General features: G+C 47.8%; 1 protein-coding gene across 5 annotated transcripts in view; it reads left to right on the top strand.

Moving 5' to 3' along the window:
- The window catches only part of LOC126519729 (putative phospholipase B-like 2), a 252868-nt gene that overhangs the window by 101747 nt on the left and 130113 nt on the right, over positions 1-21008 (top strand). For all 5 annotated transcript variants that reach the window (XM_055065362.1, XM_055065361.2, XM_055065364.2 and 2 more), the window contains one exon: positions 7062-7222. In XM_055065362.1, the coding sequence (XP_054921337.1) occupies positions 7062-7222 (161 nt within the window). The remainder of the gene's footprint in view (positions 1-7061; positions 7223-21008) is intronic.

The following is a 21008-nucleotide window of genomic DNA, read 5'->3' as shown; positions in this document are numbered from 1 at the left end:
GCCCCATGAGAATGTCGTGTTCCTCTTTAGAAAATCAGTCAAAGGCCGAGCAACGTCGGCGAAGTTTTTGAATAAACGGCGAAAGTACAAATACAGGCCGGCGAAGGCGCGCACGTCGGAGGCAAAACGTGGCACAGAGAAACTGCGTACGGCGCGAACTTTTTCCGGATCTGGTTGGACACCGGATGCCTCAACGAGGTTTCCGAACACGGTGATCTGACGGCGCCCGAATTGACACTTCGGGGAGTTCAGTTGAAGGCCGGCTTTTCGGAAGACCGTAAGAATTGCAGCGAGTCGGGTAAGGTGGCTGCCGAACGTGGGAGAAAAGAAATAATGTCGCCAAGGTAACAGAGACAGGTGTTCCATTTCTAGCCCCGAAGAAGGGAGTCCATCATACGTTCAAATGTCGCAGAAGCATTGCAAAGGCAAGACTTTGAACTGATGCAAGCCATCCGGCGTGATGAAGGCCGTCTTCTCGCGGTCTATTTCATCAACGGAAATCTGCCAATAGCCGGATCGAAGACCGATAGACGAAAAGTATTTAGCTCCGTGCAAGCAGTCCAAGCGTCATCGATGGGTGGTGGTAGGTAGACGTCTTTTCGCGTGATCTTGTTTATGTGGCGACGATCTACGCAAAAGCTCGAGGTAGCATCTTTCTTTTTCACAAGGACGACAGGCGAAGCCCAAGGGCTGCCTGATGGCTTGATGACCCCTTTGCGGAACGTTTTGTCCACTTCGATTTAGATGACTCGATGTTTAGAAGATACATACCGAAATCAGCTGTCATCCATGCTTTTGGATTTTGAAACCACTCCTGCTACATTTTAAATAGGCATGCATTATTGTAAAATGTTTAGGTTGACATTATATTTTGAGTTTCCTTTTTTTCGTAGTGTACTTTACGAATGCGGTAAGATTGATTTTCCGTTGAGAAATGTTGGATGTAAATCTTGTATATGCTTACCCATTGCTGTCCATGTGTACCTGAGGCACTAGGTGCTCCCTGAAGCTGCCTCTAGCAGCTTTTTGCCCAGTGTCTCCTGTTCCCTGTAATGCTTTGTACTGCGCGAAGAGGAATGAACTTTCTATTCTATTCTAAGGTTAACGCATTTCTCTCGCACTTACCTCTAAATAGCCGCTACATTTTATTTGTAGTTTTTTTAAATTGAAGGTGCAAAATTATTCGAGATTTTGAATAATAATCTAATGGCCTTTGTTATTCGTATATGTTTCGATAATTCACTTTTATAAATTCTTGAATATTATTCTCTTCTCTTCGAACAAAACGCATAAAACAGCTTTTATTGGAGCGAGAGAAAGAGACTGATGCAAATTGCATCCGTGTACATGGATACGGACTCACATACATGCCCCTCTCTGCAAATGCATATCTGAAGTAAATACTTAAGACTTTTTCTGAATGACCCAGCTACAGGAGAGCCCCTGTTATTGCTCAGAGGCACGAGTTACCGAGGTGCCCGAGCGAACGCCAGGGGAAAACAGCTTCTGGTCAATAATTTCTAGGGATTCAAAGCTAACACCTTAATTTTATGCCACGTACATAAGAATTTGTTGTCTAAATTTAGGCAGAGATATTTTTACTTGGCCTACCTCAACATCTTTGCATCACTTTAAAGCAACGTGCGGCGCGGTAGCATCACACTGCTCTCCTTCAATAAACACAACAGTCTACCATTAGAGCTGAAATTTGGGCTACGTGGTTCGGTGTGAAATGCATTATAAGATGTTCCAGCGAAAAAACACCAAAGAAAGCCGCAAGTAGACAGAAACAGTCTGGTCTACGTCTTTATGTCCGCTTCCTTCCTCCTTAGTGATTTTTCGCTGGAAATTCTTACAATGCACTTGAAAGCGCTCTACATGCACCATTGCGACGCGTTACTCCCTGATTTCACTGCTCTCATTGTCATACTGCACCAAATAAAAGAAAACGAAATTTTTTATTTACAGGCACTGCAGTTCAAGAGATTTCGAGCCGCGTACGGAATTACATGCATGCAGCAAATAATGGAAATGGGCATCTCTCTTTTTCTCTTCCTTCCTTTTTTTTACAATGGAGCCTTGAGAACTTCATATGTCAGGTAATTGTTTGAGAAATTGATATTTGCAATTCGTTCTAGCTTTGATTCAATTTGTAAATTTCAATATTTGAACATCACTCATTTGAACACGTCGTGCAGGACGAATACGGTTCGTTGCGTAGACTGTATGATCTTAGCTTGCATTGTCTCTCTTTCCCGAGTTGCCATGTTTTACCCGCTAACCACCCGCCGTGATTGCTCAGTGGCTATGGGCACTCAGCAACACTTATATATGTGGCATAAAATTAGGGTGTTAGCATTGAATCCCTAGAAATTATTGACCAGAAGCTACCTGCCCCGGGCGTTCGCTCGGGCACCTCGGTAACTCGGGCCTCTGAGCAATAACAGGGGCTCAGTGGCTCAGGGCTGCTGAGCACGAGGCGACGCCACGCTACCTAACACCAGCGACGAAGGCGTCCTCGACGTCACCCCCTATTTCTAGCGCGCCGAATTTGCCCGAAAATACGCCCTCCTACGCAGTACAAACCACCAAAGGACTGACAGCCGACATTACACTCTTCGACGACGCCATGCGGAATATCAGTCCGGCGACCGTCTTCAGGTTTGAACATCAGTACGCGGATGCGGACTCAGTGAAAAGCTTCTGCGACCGCCTTTTTCGGGCCATAGGATGTGCCGACGTGCTGGTGCACAGGAATATGAGGTCCTGTCTGATGATGTTACGCAATCATAGCGGTGCTGCGTACGTCATCCACGTAGTGCGTCTAAAGCTGTTCCAGATGCACTAACGATCTATGAAAACTTTAATTCTTGTCTGCTTTGTTAGTTTCCTTTATTTTTGAATTAGTACTCTTTCACTTTTTATTTTCAGCATTATGACGATGCTTTCTGAGAGGGTGGCATTGACACACACAGTACATTGTTTCTCTTACTACAGTGACGATTTTTCACCCGCTAACCCCTGTTGCAACATTATCCCTCGGTGCAAGTCGCACCTAGATTTATCACAACTTTCATTAACGTTGTCGCCGATTCTATAGCGAACGAGTCTTGTTTGTAATAAGACATCATTCAAACGCGAATAGTGGTGCTCATTCTAGAATATATGCTAGCACCAGCGATTATGATCGAATTGGCGGTGCCTAATGTATCGAAAGCGACTGCGCCAGACCCACTGACCAAATTTTCGACAACCGGCAATTGTTCTCGTCGCTATATTTATGCTTGAGTGTTACTTCCTTTTCCACTCTCTTATTCTACTCCGTCTCGCACAATGAATCAATGTTCTGCATTGAAAATACGATTGACCAACACGGAACTGTGCACTTTGAGAATGCAATAGATACATCAGGTAGTTTTCTTCAACTGATGAAATTTTACCTATAATCGACTTTCGCTACGTGGGACGATAATATTTTCATTCAGAGAAATGCAATATGTATAGGTTGCTGGATAGCTCCACTCTTAAGTGACCTGTACTTAGCCTACTATGACACAATGCTGCTCTCTTCCCTGAATGGTTCAGCCGCTGTCAAGAGCTTCCGTTATGTAGATGATTATATTGTTCTTTTAGATTGTAAACATGTTTACTACGATTAGAATGTGCAGATCACTCTTACTCTTCTGCCGAGTGCCTAAAACCCTTGATTTTAACCCACGAGACGCTGAAAAATGAATCAGATTTCTTGACTTGAAACTTTTCTTTGGCCAAAGGCATGTCTGTTGGTCATACGAGCCCACAGACAACAAGCCACTGTTCCCGTTCACATCGGTGCATACTAAACTGGTAAAAAGGAGTACGGTGGCACATCGTTTTCTGAATCCAACCGACAAATCCTCTGCACACAAGACACCAGACAAATTCTGCAGGCAGGTCGATTACCTTGTGTCACCAGGATGTCCTGGGCACGTGTTAATTTCTGTAGCACGGTGTTTGCAAAGCAAGCGCAATGACGCCAGCCGAAATGGGGTGACACAAGACGGTAGAAAAAGAAAAGCCGTTGTACTGCCTTACATGGACAAGAAATCACACAATCTTAACGGGATCGGTCAGGCTGCAGGCCTCAGTGTTTCTTTTTTTTTTCTGCGCAGCGCAAGTTAATTGGCCTATGCGCTAAGGCCCACTCCGTCACGCTCACTCAAACGAGTGCATGACCAAGCACAAAATCCGTTTTGTGGAGCGTGTGCATGAGTTAGTCTACTCGGTGCCGTTGAAATGTGGAAATGGATACATCGGCCAGTCTGGACGTTGTATCAACGATAGGCTTAGAGAGCATAACGCTAATGTAAAAAAAAAACAACACTTACAATCAGTGGAAACCTTGCCTTGAATTGTCGGCAGTGCGGACGTGAGCCTACGCTGAAGGACAGAGAAGCATTGCAAGAACACCCTGATAAATGTACCAGGGAAATCTGAGAGGCTTTTGAGATTAACCGCATAAATGTTTATTGCGTCAGCATCCCGTCTCTTTAGCTGTCCAAGAAAGAAATTGTTTTCTTGAAGCTGCATCACAAGCATGTGGCGGGCACGAGTTCTTTCTTCCTTCTTTCCTTCTTTTTCTTTTGATCCAGGTGCACTTTCTTTTCATGGTCTTATTGGTATTGCCTTAGTGCTCTGTATAAAAGAGTCAGCAAGATAATAAACACGCAGTTGTCACTCAGCGCAGTGTGTGAGCGGTTTCATGTGCTGTCCTGAGCCGCTGTTCTTTCTGTGATGACGAACCAACTAGCCAGGTAACTCAATCCTCGCATGATGTATATAGGTTAGGAGCTTAGTCTCATGCTCTTAATTGGTATACTGTGGGTCCCTTTTTAGACGGTTGTGAAAAGTTTGGTTTCTGTGTTTGAATTTACATTTTGCTCATGTTTCGTCTTTCTTTAGCTACAATTTTGTGATTGCAGGCTCTTTGTTAACGAAAGTTCCCATATTGCCGCAGTTAGTAAGCAACAATAAAATGACCGCGCAAAGAACACGGCTCAACATTTAGTAGAAGGCGGCATACAGTCTCCTGTAATAGATTAAGTCATGTGCTTTTCTTTTGAAAGTGAAGCTTTGCAAACCTCACCGGGCTTGCGTGATCCTGGGTGCTGAGTGGCTGTTCTCTAGCCGAATGGGTGAGCCGATCACAGCGGAGAACGCGCCGACATCGCCGCTGGGTTCCTAATTTATGGGGTTCTACGTGCCAATACCACGATCTAATTATGACGCACGCCGTAGTGGGAGACCACAGAAATTTGAACCGCCTAGGGTTCTTTCACGTGCAGCAAAATATAAGCACACGGGTGTTTTCGCATTTGGCTCCTATCGAAATGCGCCGCCGAGGATGGGACATGATCCTGCGACCTCGTGCTTAACAGCTCAACACCATAGCTGCTGGGTTCCTTGCAACACCACCAGATGGCCCTCGCCTCCAGGCATCCCCTGCAGCAGCGGGAGTGCGGGAAAATAACGAAGAACCAGAAAGCTCGCCTTCGCTCATCCGCGGCAGCGATGGCAGCATTTCATTAGCCTATCTACAATGGCTGAATAAAGCCTTCAGTATAACTTTGTGCGGACATTCAATAAATGAGAACTCGTGTTTCGACTTTTTATGCATTCATACAAAGTTTCGCTGTGTATAGATTCCTACTCGTTGAATCTGCTGTATTGTTTTGTTTTTTGCAATGGTACCAAATAAACCAAGGCGCCATGACGTAAAGCTATTCCAAACTTTCCTGTTTCAATTCTGCAATCAGCCCTCCACGATAGGTCAAGCACTTTTTTGAACCACTCACACTTCGCCTGTCTGTCACGCGACGTCACGAAAACCGCGATAGCTCCCCATCTGATAAGACGCGTATATACTGATTAAGCATGATTTGACCGAACAAAATAAAAATAATTATTTCTAATTCGACGCCTCTTCCCCATGGGCCCCCGGCTATTGGTGAAAAGTTTTCGGGCTGCACCCACTTCCCCTGCCTGTCACGCGACGTCACAAAACCGCGAAAACTCACCGCGTCAAAGTGACGTGTACGCGTTAAAGGTGCATTAACCATGCCGAAAAAAACTGACTTTGTTTCTGAATACCCGCAGGCTGCCCCGTTCCAAAAGGAATAAAAGATGGATGCCACCGATCGCTCAATCACTGGCTACTCGAACCTGCTGGAGAGCATGGTTTATTTGCGTACAATAAACCTTCTTGCGTGAACGTGTAATGTCAAAGCGCTTTCGCAACGTTTACGGCCTCTCCTTGCCAACTCTTCCTTGCTGAGGATCCGTTTTAGCGGCATTCTTAAGCTTCCCTTGCGCGCAACCGCGATTTTCGACCAGCCACCGCAAGCTAAGTAAGGGAAAGCGGACCTATCGCAGACGCCGGCACCACCCTCTTCATCCGGTTCTCGATCTTCAGGGTATTGGCTCGGCCCCATCAAATCCTTCTTCACTTGAGCGTGCTCTTCGCCTCTTGTCAGCCAATTAGATAAAACAAAACGCTGAGTGTATGCAAGGTAATTAGTTTTTCAAGCAAACAAAAGCGACCTCCTATGAACGAGGAGAGTGTTTGATTGGTCTGTTCAGGCAACCCTGCGGGTGACCGCCCGATGCTTGCGTCGGCGGTTACGAAAATTTGACGTCAGGGGATTGGAATAAAAACACATTGGAATAGGTTTACGTTATAGGGCCCCCTCTTCCATTCCCTTCATTGCTTACTAGTTTGCTTCTGCCGTCGTCACCGCTCTGCCCTTGGTGCATTTTGGTTTAAGCGCAGTATCCTCGACAAGGCCAGCGTGCGCGCAGCGCTTATATCATCCATCTTGTAGAAAGCCTGATCTTTTCGTTTCTACCTCCGCGTTTCGCGCTTCTTCTTCCGCCATTTGGCTTCCTTTGTTTTTAATACCTATATGTTTCCCTGACATTCTCAATTGCGTACCATATCAATTCCTGGCACGTCATGCGACGTGCTTAGCGTCATGAACTTATTTTTTCTTTTGTCAACGTAACATCAGCGCAATTTGTTGCAGGCGGTGCTAGGCACAGGCGTCCGCAACCAAAACAGTGACTTGTGGAGCCGGCTTACTCCCAACAACAGCGTGCCCTCGGCCTTCCGCAGCCTGGCGGCGTCTAGACTCTCGAGGAGCGCCAAGGAGTGGATCCACACGTACTCCAGAAGCAGCGGAGGAACGTACGTCCCGCCCGATGACACCGTTACAACAGAAAACACTTAATCGATATACGTACAAACTTAAAAAAGTTTACAGGCTTTGGGTCGTATGTTGTCCCAAAACAATAACCGTCATCCATCTTACTCTCATTTCACCCACCGTGGTTGCTCAGTGGCTATGGTGTTAGGCTGCTGAGCACGAGGTCGCGGGATCGAATCCCGGCCACGGCGGCCGCATTTCGATGGGGGTGAAATGCGAAAACACCCGTGTACTTAGATTTAGGTACACGTTAAATAACCCCAGGTGGTCGAAATTTCCGGAGTCCCCCATTACGGCGTGCCTCATAATCAGAAAGTGGTTTTGGCACGTAAAACCCCATAATTTAGTAATAATACTCTCATTTCCTAAATTTAACGCCACAGAGCTGAGTACTTCTAGGTCACGAACGGCTTGCGCGTTATCAGCGTGACACGGCATTCTCTACCGCAAAGTAGCGAGCGCTGAGTTTTCGACATAGGAAACGCAAGCAAGGCAGATGACAATTATTGTTGTGAGAGAAGATAAGCCCCAAATGGTCTAAGCTTTTCTGGAAAGTTTATTAATAGTAATTGTGTAGATATGGTGCTCGGTTGCTCCATAGATAACACCCTCACCTTTAAGGGGTAAGACCGAATCACTGTGGGAACAGCTGTAGTTCTTGTCCTGCTTGGCGAGATCTTGTAGCACGTAAATATTATAACAGCTGTGACAGACGGCATGAAAAGTGTATTGGATAAATCTTATAGCTTTCGCTGTGAAATTATCGTGTAAGATGTTCTTGTGCGCACTAGGTGGCCAGCCTTAATAATCTATTCACAATAGGCTCTTTCTCATCGCGCGGGTACTTTGAGCTCGCTGTCACGTGTGATAGCTTTTGACAGCCGTAAAGATAAGAGTGTTATCCATGGGACGAAAACACCCTTCAGACTACAGTTTATACTTAAGAAATCACACTATCAAATAGCTAAAGGGAGGCGGGATACTACTCAAAAGCGTTACGTTTTGGGTGAGTTGGTTGTACACGGTTCTTATTAGATTTTTGCGCGCACAAAGACGGGACGTTGAACGAAGAAGGGACGCAAACTTCAACTGGCTTTTATTGTGACAGCGACATATATATACGCTTCCATAATCAGAAAAAAGAACAGGATGGCAAGCAAACAGACAAACCATGTGCAAAACTGCATAGCCACATGTGCCAGCGAAACCAAACCTCGTCACTGTCATTGCTTTTCACCCTCCAGAAACCTGACTTCCTTATCACTCAATGCTACACACGGGAAACTAACACAACTCTGATCATGCCGAATAATTTCTCTGGCCTCAACTATCCCCCTGGTTAGCCGATTTATGTGAGAAAAATTGGAGGACGCTTAAGCTTCGCTTTCAAGAGTGGAACGCGAGAGCGTTCCCGTCGACCCGCCAAGGGGTGTAAGACAATGCGCTACGGCACAGCGATCACTTATGAGGCGCCCCGAATTGGACTCTGCACCCACCAATCACGCGGTGAGCGCCGAGCAACGCAGCGTTCGGCGCGGCAACGAAACGTGCGCCTGAGCAAGCGGAACGAACCAAAGAACTCGGTGTCTCAGAGGGAGAAACGATCTACACGAGCCAAACGATGGGCCTGACGCGTCGATGGGATCGTGCTCTATCTCGCTTGGGAGCATCACGCAGACGCATGACTCCTTCGAAGCAGCTCGGCACACATCGCAGGGAACGCTTTTTCAGCAGACGCGCTACGGCGCAGCGATCACGTCAGAGGCGTCTGCACATCGGAATCGCGCTGTGAGCGGAAAGAGGAGCCGCGTCGCGTAAACACGAGGGCTCGAGGAGGAGGAATAAACATTTATTGATGAGGAAAACGAAAATGGCGGAAGGGAGCGGTGCAGGGTGGGTTCCTATTCCAAGACTCCAGTGGCCATCGCGACCCGCCCAGCTTGGTCCAGGAGGCCCTTTTGGGCCTCGAGGTCAGCAAGAGCGAGGATGGCCTCCCAGGGCTCCCTTAGTAAGGTGAGTACCAAAGGTGAATTAATGGCATGAGGTCTTTTGACGCACTCCCATGTTACGTGAGGCAATGAAGGCCATGACCCGCACCACGGGCAAGAGTTAGTGTACAAGGTTGGGTTTATTTTATGGTATCTACCCGAATGTCGGTAGGTATGCGTCTGTATTCTTCTATATTTCTGCGCCTCCTCTACATTGAGTAGTTTGTGTGGTGGGGCGTACTGTTGCCGGGTTCTTCGCTGGTGCTCCAGTATATCGCGGACCAGTAGGCGATCGTCTTTTTCATCGTTGTGCGTATCTCCAGCTCGGTTAGTAAAGCCTCGAGCTAGAGTGTGTGCCTGTTCGTTTCCCGAGATACCCTCGTGGCCAGGACACCATAAAATTGCATGATCTTCTTTCAATGTGTCGCCTAGGATCTTAAGGGCGACTTGTGGTATGTTGCCTTGTGGATACATTCTGCATGCCACTTGTGAGTCGGACATTATTAAAGCTGAGCTGTTTTGCTTTTCCTTGTATGTGATAGCGAGAGCAATCGCCGCTGCTTGCGCTGTAGCAGTGCACCTAGTACGTATCGAGGCTGATGTGTGAAGCGTTCCGAGGCGTGTGGGTTGAACTGCCACTACTACATGTCCTTTGCTAAATCTAGCTGCATCAGTATACATTACGTCTTGATTACTGCCGACGGTTTTCTGAAGATATTTAGCTCTCGCTTGTCTTCTCGCTGTGTGATAAGTTTTGTTCATGTTGCGTGGGATTGGGGAGACCAGTATGCGCTCGCGTATTGGATGCGGCATTGCGGTCGTTTGTTCCTTGGAGTACTGCGGTCGCAGTGGGTAGACTAAACGCGATGGAACGTTTCTACCTGTGCTTGTAAGGCATAGTCGTTCTCTTTGTGTCATAAGAACGGCTGCTCTTAACTCTTCAAATGTGTTGTATATGCCTAGAGCTTGTACCCTCTCGTTTGCCGCATTCTTAGGATGCCCAAGCGCTGCCTTATACGCGCCACGTATTAGTAGGTTGATTTCTTTGATTTCCGTCGGGGTTAAGTCTTGATATGGTAGTCCGTATGTTATTTTGCTAAGAATAAAAGCCTAGACTAGTGTTAGGTTTCGTTTTCGTGCAGCCCTTTACCTTCCTTTGTAATTCTGCTTATTAGTCTAGCGATGCTCCTCGTACTTGACTTGAGAGTCGCAATAGTGTGAGTGGCTCTTTTGTTGCTTTGTAACCATAGTCCTAGTATTCTGATCATATTTCTTTCTGGTAACGTCTGGTCACCCATCGTTAGGTGGATGCTCGGTTTGTTTCTGTAGTTACGCCCGTGGATCCGGATAAACTCAGATTTTTCCGGAGCGCATTGCATGCCGTTTTGTTCTGCGAAGTCCTTCACCGAGTCGATAGCCTCCTGGATAGTTTGTTCTTTTTGCCCTAACGAGCATTTGCATGCCCATAAGGTGATGTCGCCTGCGTAAAACGCGAAGTTGAGGTCGTTAATTTTCTCTAGTTGTCGTGCCAAGCGGTTCATTGCAACATTAAATAGAAGTGGTGAGAGGATGGCGCCCTGTGGTGTGCCTCTGTTAGGCATTGGGAGTTTGGAAGATCGAATATTTCCCATACCTATTGTGGCTTTACGTCCAGTAAGGAAAGAGTGGATGTATTTGCGGATCTTAATTCCACAGCCCATTCTTTCGAGCTCTTCAAGTATGAGGGTATGGGAGATCGTATCAAAAGCGCTTTTTAAGTCAAGCGCTGCTATGATGTTCTCTCCCCCTGTAGGGATATTTTGCAGCACGTCATCTCGTAGCCTTAGGAATATGTCTTGTGTAGAAAGATGTTGTCTGAAGCCGTACATGTTGTGCGAGAGAAGTTCGTGCCCTTCGATATAGCTGGTAAGCCTGACATGAAGGACCTTTTCGAAAAGTTTGCCTAAGCAGGAGGTTAGAGGTACTGGCCTGAGATTCTGCAATGTTCTTGCTTTCCCCGGTTTAGGTATTAAGATGATGGTCGCTTCTTTCCATTGATTAGGAAGCTCTCCCGTTTCCGAGATTTTCTCATTGAAGTATCGGGTTAGGCGTTTCAGTTGCTGATCACTCATATTTCTTAACATAGCATTCGTGATGCCGTCCTCGCCTGGGGCTGAGTTACGTTTTAACGCTAGAGCAGCGGCATATACTTCTTATTTCGTTATGGGTGCATCAAGCTTGGGATTGTCCATGCCTTTGTACTCTCTCTTATCGATCTTATCTCCTCCTGTCCCGATGTATCTGTCTGCCAGGGTTTGTATCAAGGATGCGTCATCCCCCTTAAATTCTCCTACCAATGTTCGTAATGCTCTAGTAGTGACTGTTTTTGTATTGTATGGGTCAAGCATGCTCTGCAAAATTGCCCATGTCTTTGGTTGTTGAGAGCGTTCCTCGTAACGAGTCACAAAATTGTATCCAGTTGTTCCCTTGTAGTTCCCTAGCATACTCATTTGCTTTTTTAGTCAGTTGTTCTATTCTAGCTCTGAGCTTTCTGTTTAAGCGCTGTCTCTTCCATCGTTTAGTAAGACTTCGCCTGCCATCCCACATATGGACGAGGTGGGGATCCACTACCGGTGTTTTTTTCGCTTAGCGCGACGTGCTTTGTGTTAGGTTGGTATGCCTGCATCATTTCGTCTACCCATTCTTCTATTGTATTTATCGGATCCTGAGGGGTCGGGTAACGTCTATATGCAGCCCAGTCTGTAAGTTTCGCGTTTCTGAAAGGCTTTCTTAATTTGGGAGTCGTAGTGGAGTAACTAATAATATAATGGTCACTTCCCAGATTTTCATCCAGGTTCCTCCACTCTTTTACGTTAAATGTAAAGGTGAGGTCTTGGTACTTGCCTCCGCAGACGCTATTTCCCAGTCTCGTTGGGGCGAGGGGTAAGGTCTCTAGTTGCGTGTTATATTTTTCTACTGCTTCTACTAGGTTTCTGCCTTTTTTTGTATTTGTCCTATAACCCCAATTGGTGTGGGGAGCATTAAAATCCCCGACTAAAATAAACCTGTCTTTTTTTTCCAGATGCCCAAGTGTCCATTCAAGCATCTCGGGAAACGCAGTCTGCCGTTCTTTCGGTGGGCTATATACGTTGCCAATAAACGTTTTGGTTTCACTCCTTCTTGTAGTGTGTAATTCAATCAATTGGTGCTTCGTTGAGCATTGGGGATAATAGTGGTCACTGGCCGCGATATTCTTGTGCACCAGCGTCGCCACTCTAGGATACATGGGATTTTGAAAGGTGTAGTAGTCTCTAAGCTTAACTACTCCCTTTCCAACTTCCTGAAGACAGATGACGTCCGGTTGAATAATGGCGGCATCTAAATAAGCTTGTAGCGCTGCCGCTCTTTTCTGAAAAGAGCGGCAGTTCCATTGGCATATCTCAGCGGTGTCCGCGGTTCGGGTTCTTTTACTGGCCATGGTTAGCTACGATGTCAGTATCCGTCGAATCGGAAACAGCCCCGTTTTTTAACTTTCTCGCCGTCGGTATTCCGGGGTTACTGCTGGCTCTTTTACGTGATGTTTGCTGCAGTTTAGACATTTGTTCGTCCACATAAACGTTGTTGTTCTGCACCTCAGCAAATAATTGCTGTTGAAGCGTTTGCAGAGCCTGAATTTGTTCTACTACCTGATGTTCTACTACCTACCTCCACCACTTCGAAATGGTGGTGACTGCTGCTCTTATTTGGCTATCCCCGACTTTACTACGTCTGCCCAGGCTACTCTGTCTTTGGATTGGGATCGGCGGTGGCGGCTCATGCTTCTATTTCGACTTTCGCTGTTGTTCCCGAGCGAGCGTGACCCATGGCGACCAGCTGTGCCGCTCGCTCCTGCTGACGTCATCAACGGTGAAAACTCTCCGGATGCTAGTTGTTGCTGTACGCGCTGTTCCGCCATCTTGCGCTCCCACTGCCTTTTCGTTACTACGTAGGGAGTTTTGTATTTGTTCTTGCATTCTCTATCGGTCGTAGGGTGTTGTCCCCCACATAGTTTGCATTTAGGGTTACACTCGTGGCCATCGACAGGGTTATTGGCCCCACATTCGAGGCACACTTTCATATTGGGGTTAGGACAAACGTCTCTTCTGTGGCCTATTTTGTCGCACTGTTTGCAGACATCGAAATTCTTGCGGTACAGACTGCCCTTCGCTAACACAGGGCCATAACATACATAATTTGGAACCTTTTAGCCTTGAAAAACTACAGTTACGGTAGTCGTATTGCCAATTCCTTGCGCCCCTCTTGCTAATGGATTTCTTGAGTTAACAACGTTCCGGTCAATCTCCGCCGGAGTATCTTCAATGGGAATGCCTCGAATCATCCCCTTGACCGTGACACATGGTGTGGTTTGGTACGCGCCTACCTCGTGTATCTTGTCCCCGATGCGGATGGCCTGAATCTTGGCATAGGACAAAGCACGCCCCTTATCGGGGGTACTCACCACCATGATATTCTGGTGTAGGTTGGGGCAGAAGGTCTCCGCCCCGCACCGTCTTCTCTCGAAACCCTCGCCGCCGCCATGATGGCCGAGGCAAAGATCCCAGTCTGTGTTCTTGCGATTTTTAGGCCTCCCCGCGGCCTCACGATCACTTTGGTGTCCTCTCTCGGCAGCACGTCTGGCATTCTCGCTGCCCTTGTTGTCGTTACGATCACTTTTTTGTTGACGGGGTCTCTTGTTTTAGGCCTCTACTGGCGAGCGGCGGAGCCCTCGCTCGCCGGGGCTGTTATGCGCTGGCCCACTTGCCACCAGCCGATCCGAGTGTGGAACTCCTCAGGAGAAATCTCTTCCACTTGCATCTCGACGCACATCTGGCCGGAGCCAGGGGTCGATGTCGTCGGAGACGTGGGCGGGCATATAAATTACAAGATAATAATATACCACTCAACTACTCTGTGCGTGTTCTCACGCTACTCAACTGCCTTCAATTAACTTTTGAAATATACACGGCTGCATTCGTTAATCGCCGCTTCCTGGTAGGCTTCGTCATGTAGGATGGCTCGAGAGGTTTCGCGACCTAACGAACGTGGTACGACAAGCGTCAGCATCTGCAGAAGCAAGAATGTTGTGTTTGGATGATGAGGCTCATAAGCTTTAACCTTTGGGTATCACGAAACAGCTAGAAAAAAAATTCAAAGAACGTTACAAAAACAGCGTAAAAGAGCAAGAAAAAATAAAAAAGCCAGCTCTCGGAAGAACAGGAAAGAGCTACTCAGAAGTTCATTTCAATAAAAAATAAACCGGAAGCGCGTAAGGCTTCTCAGCCATCCACAAAGAAACATCCAAAGGTCCAACTGGTTTAGTCATTTACCCTTTCTGTTACCCTGTCTCTTCAACTCCAGAAAAGAGGCTAAACAAAGCAGTTTACTACCTATTTCTATCTTCGTCGCAAGCTTTCTGTTATGTAAGGATTGGGTAACGTCATGAAAGTGCGTTAAACAGTCACATTTTACACCAATATTGAGCGGTTATATTTCACTGCCACTTATATCACGTGTTCAAACAGATCATGGTCTGAAGGAAGAGAGTACCTGCTTTTTTCCAACATTTGTGGGGTTGCAGCTTTGACCAACGACGTTGGAATCTCGCGGCAGACTCTGTCTATTTTTGTCATTAGGGCCTCCGGTGCGGTAGTTTCGCTACTATACGCGCGATCTTTGAGACCAATCGTGAGGCCATTCATATTATCTGCGAAGTTCTCGTAGACGACTTGTACCACTGAAGCGAGATCGTCTTCAGGCACCTCAATGGAGATGACGTAGTCGTCGACGTACATGAGCACCTCCTTGGCGTTGACCGTTGGGAGGTTCCTTTCGGTGTCACGGTCGAAGAGCGCTAGTAACCGGTCACTCATCTTCCCTGCAAAGTGGATCACCGTGGAGCACAGGCACAGCACTAGCAAGTCGAGAAACCTGCCTGCACTTGTACCGCATACGTTTTGGACGAGCACGTCCCCGTATGCCTCAATGCCTTGGTTTACTGCTTCAAGGACAAGTGACTGAGGCAACAGTAATAAAGATCGATGGAGAATGCTAACATCCCGGCTGTGCTGCGGGGGTTCAATTACTCAGACACAGCTGCTGAGCTGTGAACTAAGAAATGGTCGGTCAACTTGAGTAGGCCAATGCATTTCTGCAGGAAGTTAGCAAGTGGCTTCTGCCAAGCACCTAGTTCCGATACAGTCACTCTGACCGGGCAGTCGGGCTTCTGCGTTTTTGGCGTGAAAAAGGCTTCAAGGTTCTCTCCACCTTTCTTTTTAATACCTGCAACAAGCTTTTCCAGTCCAGCTGTTTTGCACATCATCATTACTTCTTTCTTCGCCCTACTTGGAAGCTGCCATTCAATTTCATTGAAAGGGGCTCTAATGGCGGCGTCAGTTTTTCGTTGTAAACGCCCGAAGGCATGACGGCGAAGCCACCTTTCTTGTCGGATGCAAGGAGCCTCAGCTGTGCTTTCCTGAGGGTAGTAGGCAGTTGCACGGGTTTTACACGTTGACCTGTTTTGGATCGAGCTGGCAACGCTTCGAGCCCTTCCAGAATGCACTTGGTTGCCTCGTGTGGTTCTGCTTCTGATGCGGATTTCCGGACAAGGGCGAGGAGCTCAGGTTTCTCGAGCTTAGGATGCACGCAGAACCTAAGACCTATTTTTAGGGCCACCTGTGTTTCTTGCGACACGATGGATTCACCGATGAGGTGCAGCTCTTTGTTGGCCTTTTCCCTGTGTGGCCTCCTCGGAAGGACGAGAAAGGCTGCTGAGCCAAAAGAATTTTGTTAGTTGGCTTACCCCGCGCAATTGTTCAAGGAACTTCCGCTAATGGTGATCAGCTGGAGCTGCTTCTCTGCAGGAAAACAGAAGGCAATCGTTTAGCAGTCGAACTTGCCTAAAGGTTTCCTGCCAATGAATCCGACATATATTCTCTCCATGCTGGGGAGACGGTGCGAACAGTTCGGTTAACTTTCCAATTGCAGGCGGTACAACGAGTTGTTGATGCGAAGGTGAGGAGAGGCGCGCGGCATTTTGCAGCAACAAGCAAACTTGAACATTTACGTCAGTACTGATGTGCTGAGGAATGAATAAAAGAGCCCAGGACGAGTTGATGAACTTCAGAATAGTGGCTAAATGTGCTTATTGGTACGAACATATACTTTAGCAAAGAGCGGAAATAACACGACACTGAAAGGGGCACACGACACGGGCGCTGGCTTCCAACAAGTATGTTTATTGCGCGAGTGCGGAACATGTAGGCAGAGAAGCAAGAGTGAAAACACAAATGGCGTGAAAAACATGAGAAGAATGGCTTGATGTTGCAGGGGAGCGGAGATGTTGTAAATTTGCAGATACGCGATTTCCTTGTCTAAAAGCTGCATGGATGTTGAAGTGATGCGTGAATGACCACGTTGGATGATGGTAAATGCCTCGATAATTTCCCGCGTGCGATGGTCAGCGTGCTTTTGGAGGGCGGTGACTTTTCTAAAATAGGGGACCCATTTACACGACCTGCAATCCAGAGCAAGATTGTTGCTGTATTTTGTTTTGGGTTGCTCGCATGCTCCCAGAGGTGATCATAGAGGCGACACCCCCTTTGTCCTACATAGGAGCACCCGCACTTCAAGGGTAATTATAAACTACTCTACTGATAGAGCTGGTGAGGAGCGCTTGATGCCTCTTGTCGCAACCTTTTTTTTTTTTGCGGGGTGTCGCCTCGGTTGGCCCTTCTGCATAAGGCGTTCGGCTTGCTGGTGGCTGAAAAAAGCACCGAAACACCGCCCTTCCCACGGCCTTCTTCAATCTATGGGACACTCCGTGCACATAGGGAATGACAACGATTTTCGAAGTATTGTTGTCGCTCTTGCCTTGCCTCTTTATTTAGTGCATTTTCTTTAGGTAGACGCTCGTGGTCATGATATCATCGCGGTCGTTCCATCGTCGTAATTTCTGCTTTGTCATCTGACTCTCGTCAAGCCGTCGTCATCAAGCTTATTACGTCCACTCGGTGCCCCACGTTGGCATGAGCTTGGACCAGTAGGCATGTGCTCGTGGTCGGGATGCCGTCGGTATTGTTGTAGCACCCGTCATTACAGCTTTCCCATCCGAATCTCGTCATATCACCATCGTCACACCATGTTCGGCACGTAGTCGTGATGCATTCTTTGTCACACCGCCGTAGTGACTGTTTCATCGTACTCCAGCTTTGTTAACGGACTCTCCTCATGCCGTCCTCGTAAGGTCATCGTCGTCATACAGGCTTCTCGATACATTCGTCGTCTCGTCATTGTCATAACAGACTCGTCATAATGTCCTCGTACCGTTATTATGCCGTCATCGTCATGCACTCGTTGTCATACACTCGTCTTCATGCATTCGTTGTCATACCGCCATCGAGATGCCGTAGCGGTCGTGCCAGCACCTTCATAACTTCGTCACGCGACTCTCGTCATGTCATCGTTGCCACACAAGCGTCAGCATGTCGTCGTCACGCTGTCGTTTTAACGCGAAGCTTTCTTTGCCTTTTCCTTCGACTTTCCCACTGGTACTGCTGCTGCTGCTGTAATGCCGGCCACGTCAGGACGTAGTTGAGACGCACGCCCCTAAAGGTGGCGGCGTCGGGACGTGGTCGAGACGTGGCCATGTCACAAAAACATAAAATGTCAGCGCTGTCGATGTTTTGTTTCATGACATTTGTTTATGAGCAGTCACTCTAAAAATTCAGAGGAATACCATTGTAAAGAATCTAAGACGATGTATGCCCCACGTGGCGGGCCTGCGCGGTTGTGGTTCAGAATGACTACTGCGACGCCCACGGTGTCGACAACGGATGTTCTGCTACACGAGGCCCTTAACGTTATCGCGTTAGTACACGACAGGAGTGTGGCACAAAGGACAGACGACCAGAGAAGATCGTGTCAAGATTTTCGCCGGGTCGCATCTGCACAACGCCCTGTGGACGCCGTAACTAGGCGGCACCGCTCGCAAATGCTGTGCAGTAGCTGCCGCGCTTGCCTCCGTGCTCACCCGCATAGCAACGGCAGTAGAGGGAGGAGGGGGGGGGGGGAGAACGTTAGCGAGGGAATAGAGAGAGACACAGAGAGAGGAGGCAGTTTTCTGAGCTACAACGCTACAACCCAGAACAGCGCCGAAGCGTGCATTTAGTGCCGACGAGACATAGGCTCGCATAAAGCGTCGAGCGTAGCAGGCAAGGTAACATTTCACATCTCGTCACGACTGTCGTATGCCGTCAATATATCACTGCCAAATAACGTCAATGAGCGCAAGCAGCAGACGAAGCTCCGCTTACATCGATTCCCACAGTCCGTGGGATCTGCATATTTTTTACCATCGTCATCACTTCAGTAACATTGTCGCCTTACTGCCTTCGCCGCTGTAGTCACATGAATCCTTCTACCTCATTCTATCGTGTTTATTCTGTTGTCATTAAACTGTGATTATAACGCCATTGCCATGCCAGAGAGGTCACTGCGTCGTTGGAGTCACTTCCATGCATTTGCTGTCGTACCGCCGTCGTGATGCCGCCGTAGTTTGCCATTGTAATAACTCGAGCTTCTCCATTAGACTCCCGTGATGGCGTCGTCGTCGCAACATCGTTGCCACATGGAGTTCATGATAGAGTGGTCGTCTTGCCGTCGTCATCATACGCTCGTCGTCATCCAGATTTCATCATACACTAGTCATGGTATCGTCTTCATTGCGTTGTCAGACAGTTGCTAACATGCATCCCCTGTCATACCGTCGTGCTGGAGCCGTCGTCATCACACGCTCGTCGTCATCCCCTTGTCCTAATGCCGTCGTCGTCACACTTTCAGCGCTATGCCATTGTTATCACTAAATAATCATCATCTCGTTGTAATGCCGTCATCGTCATAGCGCGTGCGTTGTTCCATCGATGCCATTCCTTCTTTGTAATTCCATCGTTGTCCATGTGTCGGCGTCATACAGTCGTCGTCATGGGAAGCGCGTGCCGTAGCAAAGTATAATGAAGCCGGAGTGGGTCCCCTGTACCAAAGTAACGGAAGCCTCAGAATGGTCACCACAGATGTTAAACAAACGTGGCTTCAGAAACACGATTTCTTGCTACATTCTTGAATGTTCATTCAATTACTGTCAATAATTATCGCGATATAATTTCTGTCATATTTACTTATTTGATCAGAAAAGAACTGTCCGACGATTACGATACTCTCCAATGCGAAATTTGAGCGCAGCTCAACACGTGCTTTAATTTCGCGGTATATTGAGGCAAATACTTTGAGGCCGAAATCATTGCAGTGACTAGCAGTGGAACAGTGCCGTCTACCACTTCGCAGAGGGAGGGGCAGTACGGGAACGCTGGCATGAGGAGCGGCATCGGAGCCAGCTGTGGAAGAAGCCGACGGCGAATGCGCGAGCAGTGGCACGAGCGTGTTCGCGCGGTTACGCCGAGTAACGCCGACGCTCAACAACAAGAACGGGCACTTAAGAGCTGCGCTCTAAAAAGCAGTAGTTGGCGTAGACAGCAGCATTTAAAGCAAAGCTTTCTGTGTCTTACTGATTCGTCCGTGAGCACCAAAAACGCACTACAGGAAAGCCAACTTACATATCTGCGTAGAACACTACACTTTGTATTTGCAGTACCGCAGGTACCGCGCCAGCGTCGACTGACCTGCCGGTCAATACTTGATAACGGCGCGAAGCGTCGAGCTCAGCAAGTTTAGCGCATGCGCACAAAGTTCACTGGAAGCACAAGCTGCGACAGCTAGGCAAGGCAACTGAGCTTCCCTGCTAATCGGAGACAGCAAGTACGCTTGAACATGGACTCGCCATAGGAACTGGAAAAAAATCAAAGCCCCTTTCTTAGCACGTTCACTGCGTAGCCCCTTATCATAGTTTTGATCTCTGTGCGTCGTGGCCCCCGGTAGTCACCCGATGCTTTCCGCGGGTGCGGCGTTACACACAGGTGGGGCGCACTTCTGAGGCTGTTCTTTCCGCCTGCTGAAAGATGGCTCTACTGGCATTTTCGGTAGCAGCTTGCGCGGGCTCCTTTAATCATGTATGCTAGCGCAGAAAATCATCACGTGGTGCACTTGGCCCATGCACTTCCAGGAAGTTGCTTCACTGGGGCCGCATTTTATAAGAATCCATTGTCCATTTTCCGCTCCATTTCGCGCGACGTAAGCCTGACGGGATCATCAGACGAAAGCAGCTGTCGGCCAATCACAAAAATGAAAAGCAGCAGATACCCGCGTTGACGATAGCCTTCGCCATTCGCTGCGCGCTGTGGTTCAATATGGGCTGCAAGGTGCATCCAATAGTGAGGTCCGGCCGCCAATGATCCAAGAGTCAGGTCGGGAAGCATGTAAAACAGCAGTCTTTCAACGCTATCGCGTTCCAATCTTAAAGAGACACGGACGTTTGAACGGCACGGCTACGTCCTCGAACAATAATGACCTGACGTGAAGGAACAAATGGATCATAAAAACAAAATGGATAATGGATCCTTGTAGCATACGGCCTCTGGAGAATTTATCGAGTCATTTATTACCGCGACTCTGCTCGCTTCATCCCCAGTGAACGCGACTGAAGCGTGTACTGAAGGATGTCCTTGAAAAGCGGCGCCCTTTTTGTCTACAAATTTCTGCTTTATGTAACTAGAGCGCGGCCAAGAGTTTCGGTCGTTCTGGTCCGAACAAGTGCCAGAAGCGCTTGTTGCTCTCGCACCCTCGATTCTTCTTTCTTTTCCTGGGCATGCAC

The sequence above is a fragment of the Dermacentor andersoni genome, chromosome 10 (assembly GCF_023375885.2).
Source record: "Dermacentor andersoni chromosome 10, qqDerAnde1_hic_scaffold, whole genome shotgun sequence".
In the NCBI taxonomy this organism is placed as follows: domain Eukaryota; kingdom Metazoa; phylum Arthropoda; class Arachnida; order Ixodida; family Ixodidae; genus Dermacentor; species Dermacentor andersoni.
The sequence above is the reverse complement of the archived record's forward strand: the minus strand, read 5'-3'. Positions and strand labels throughout refer to the sequence as shown.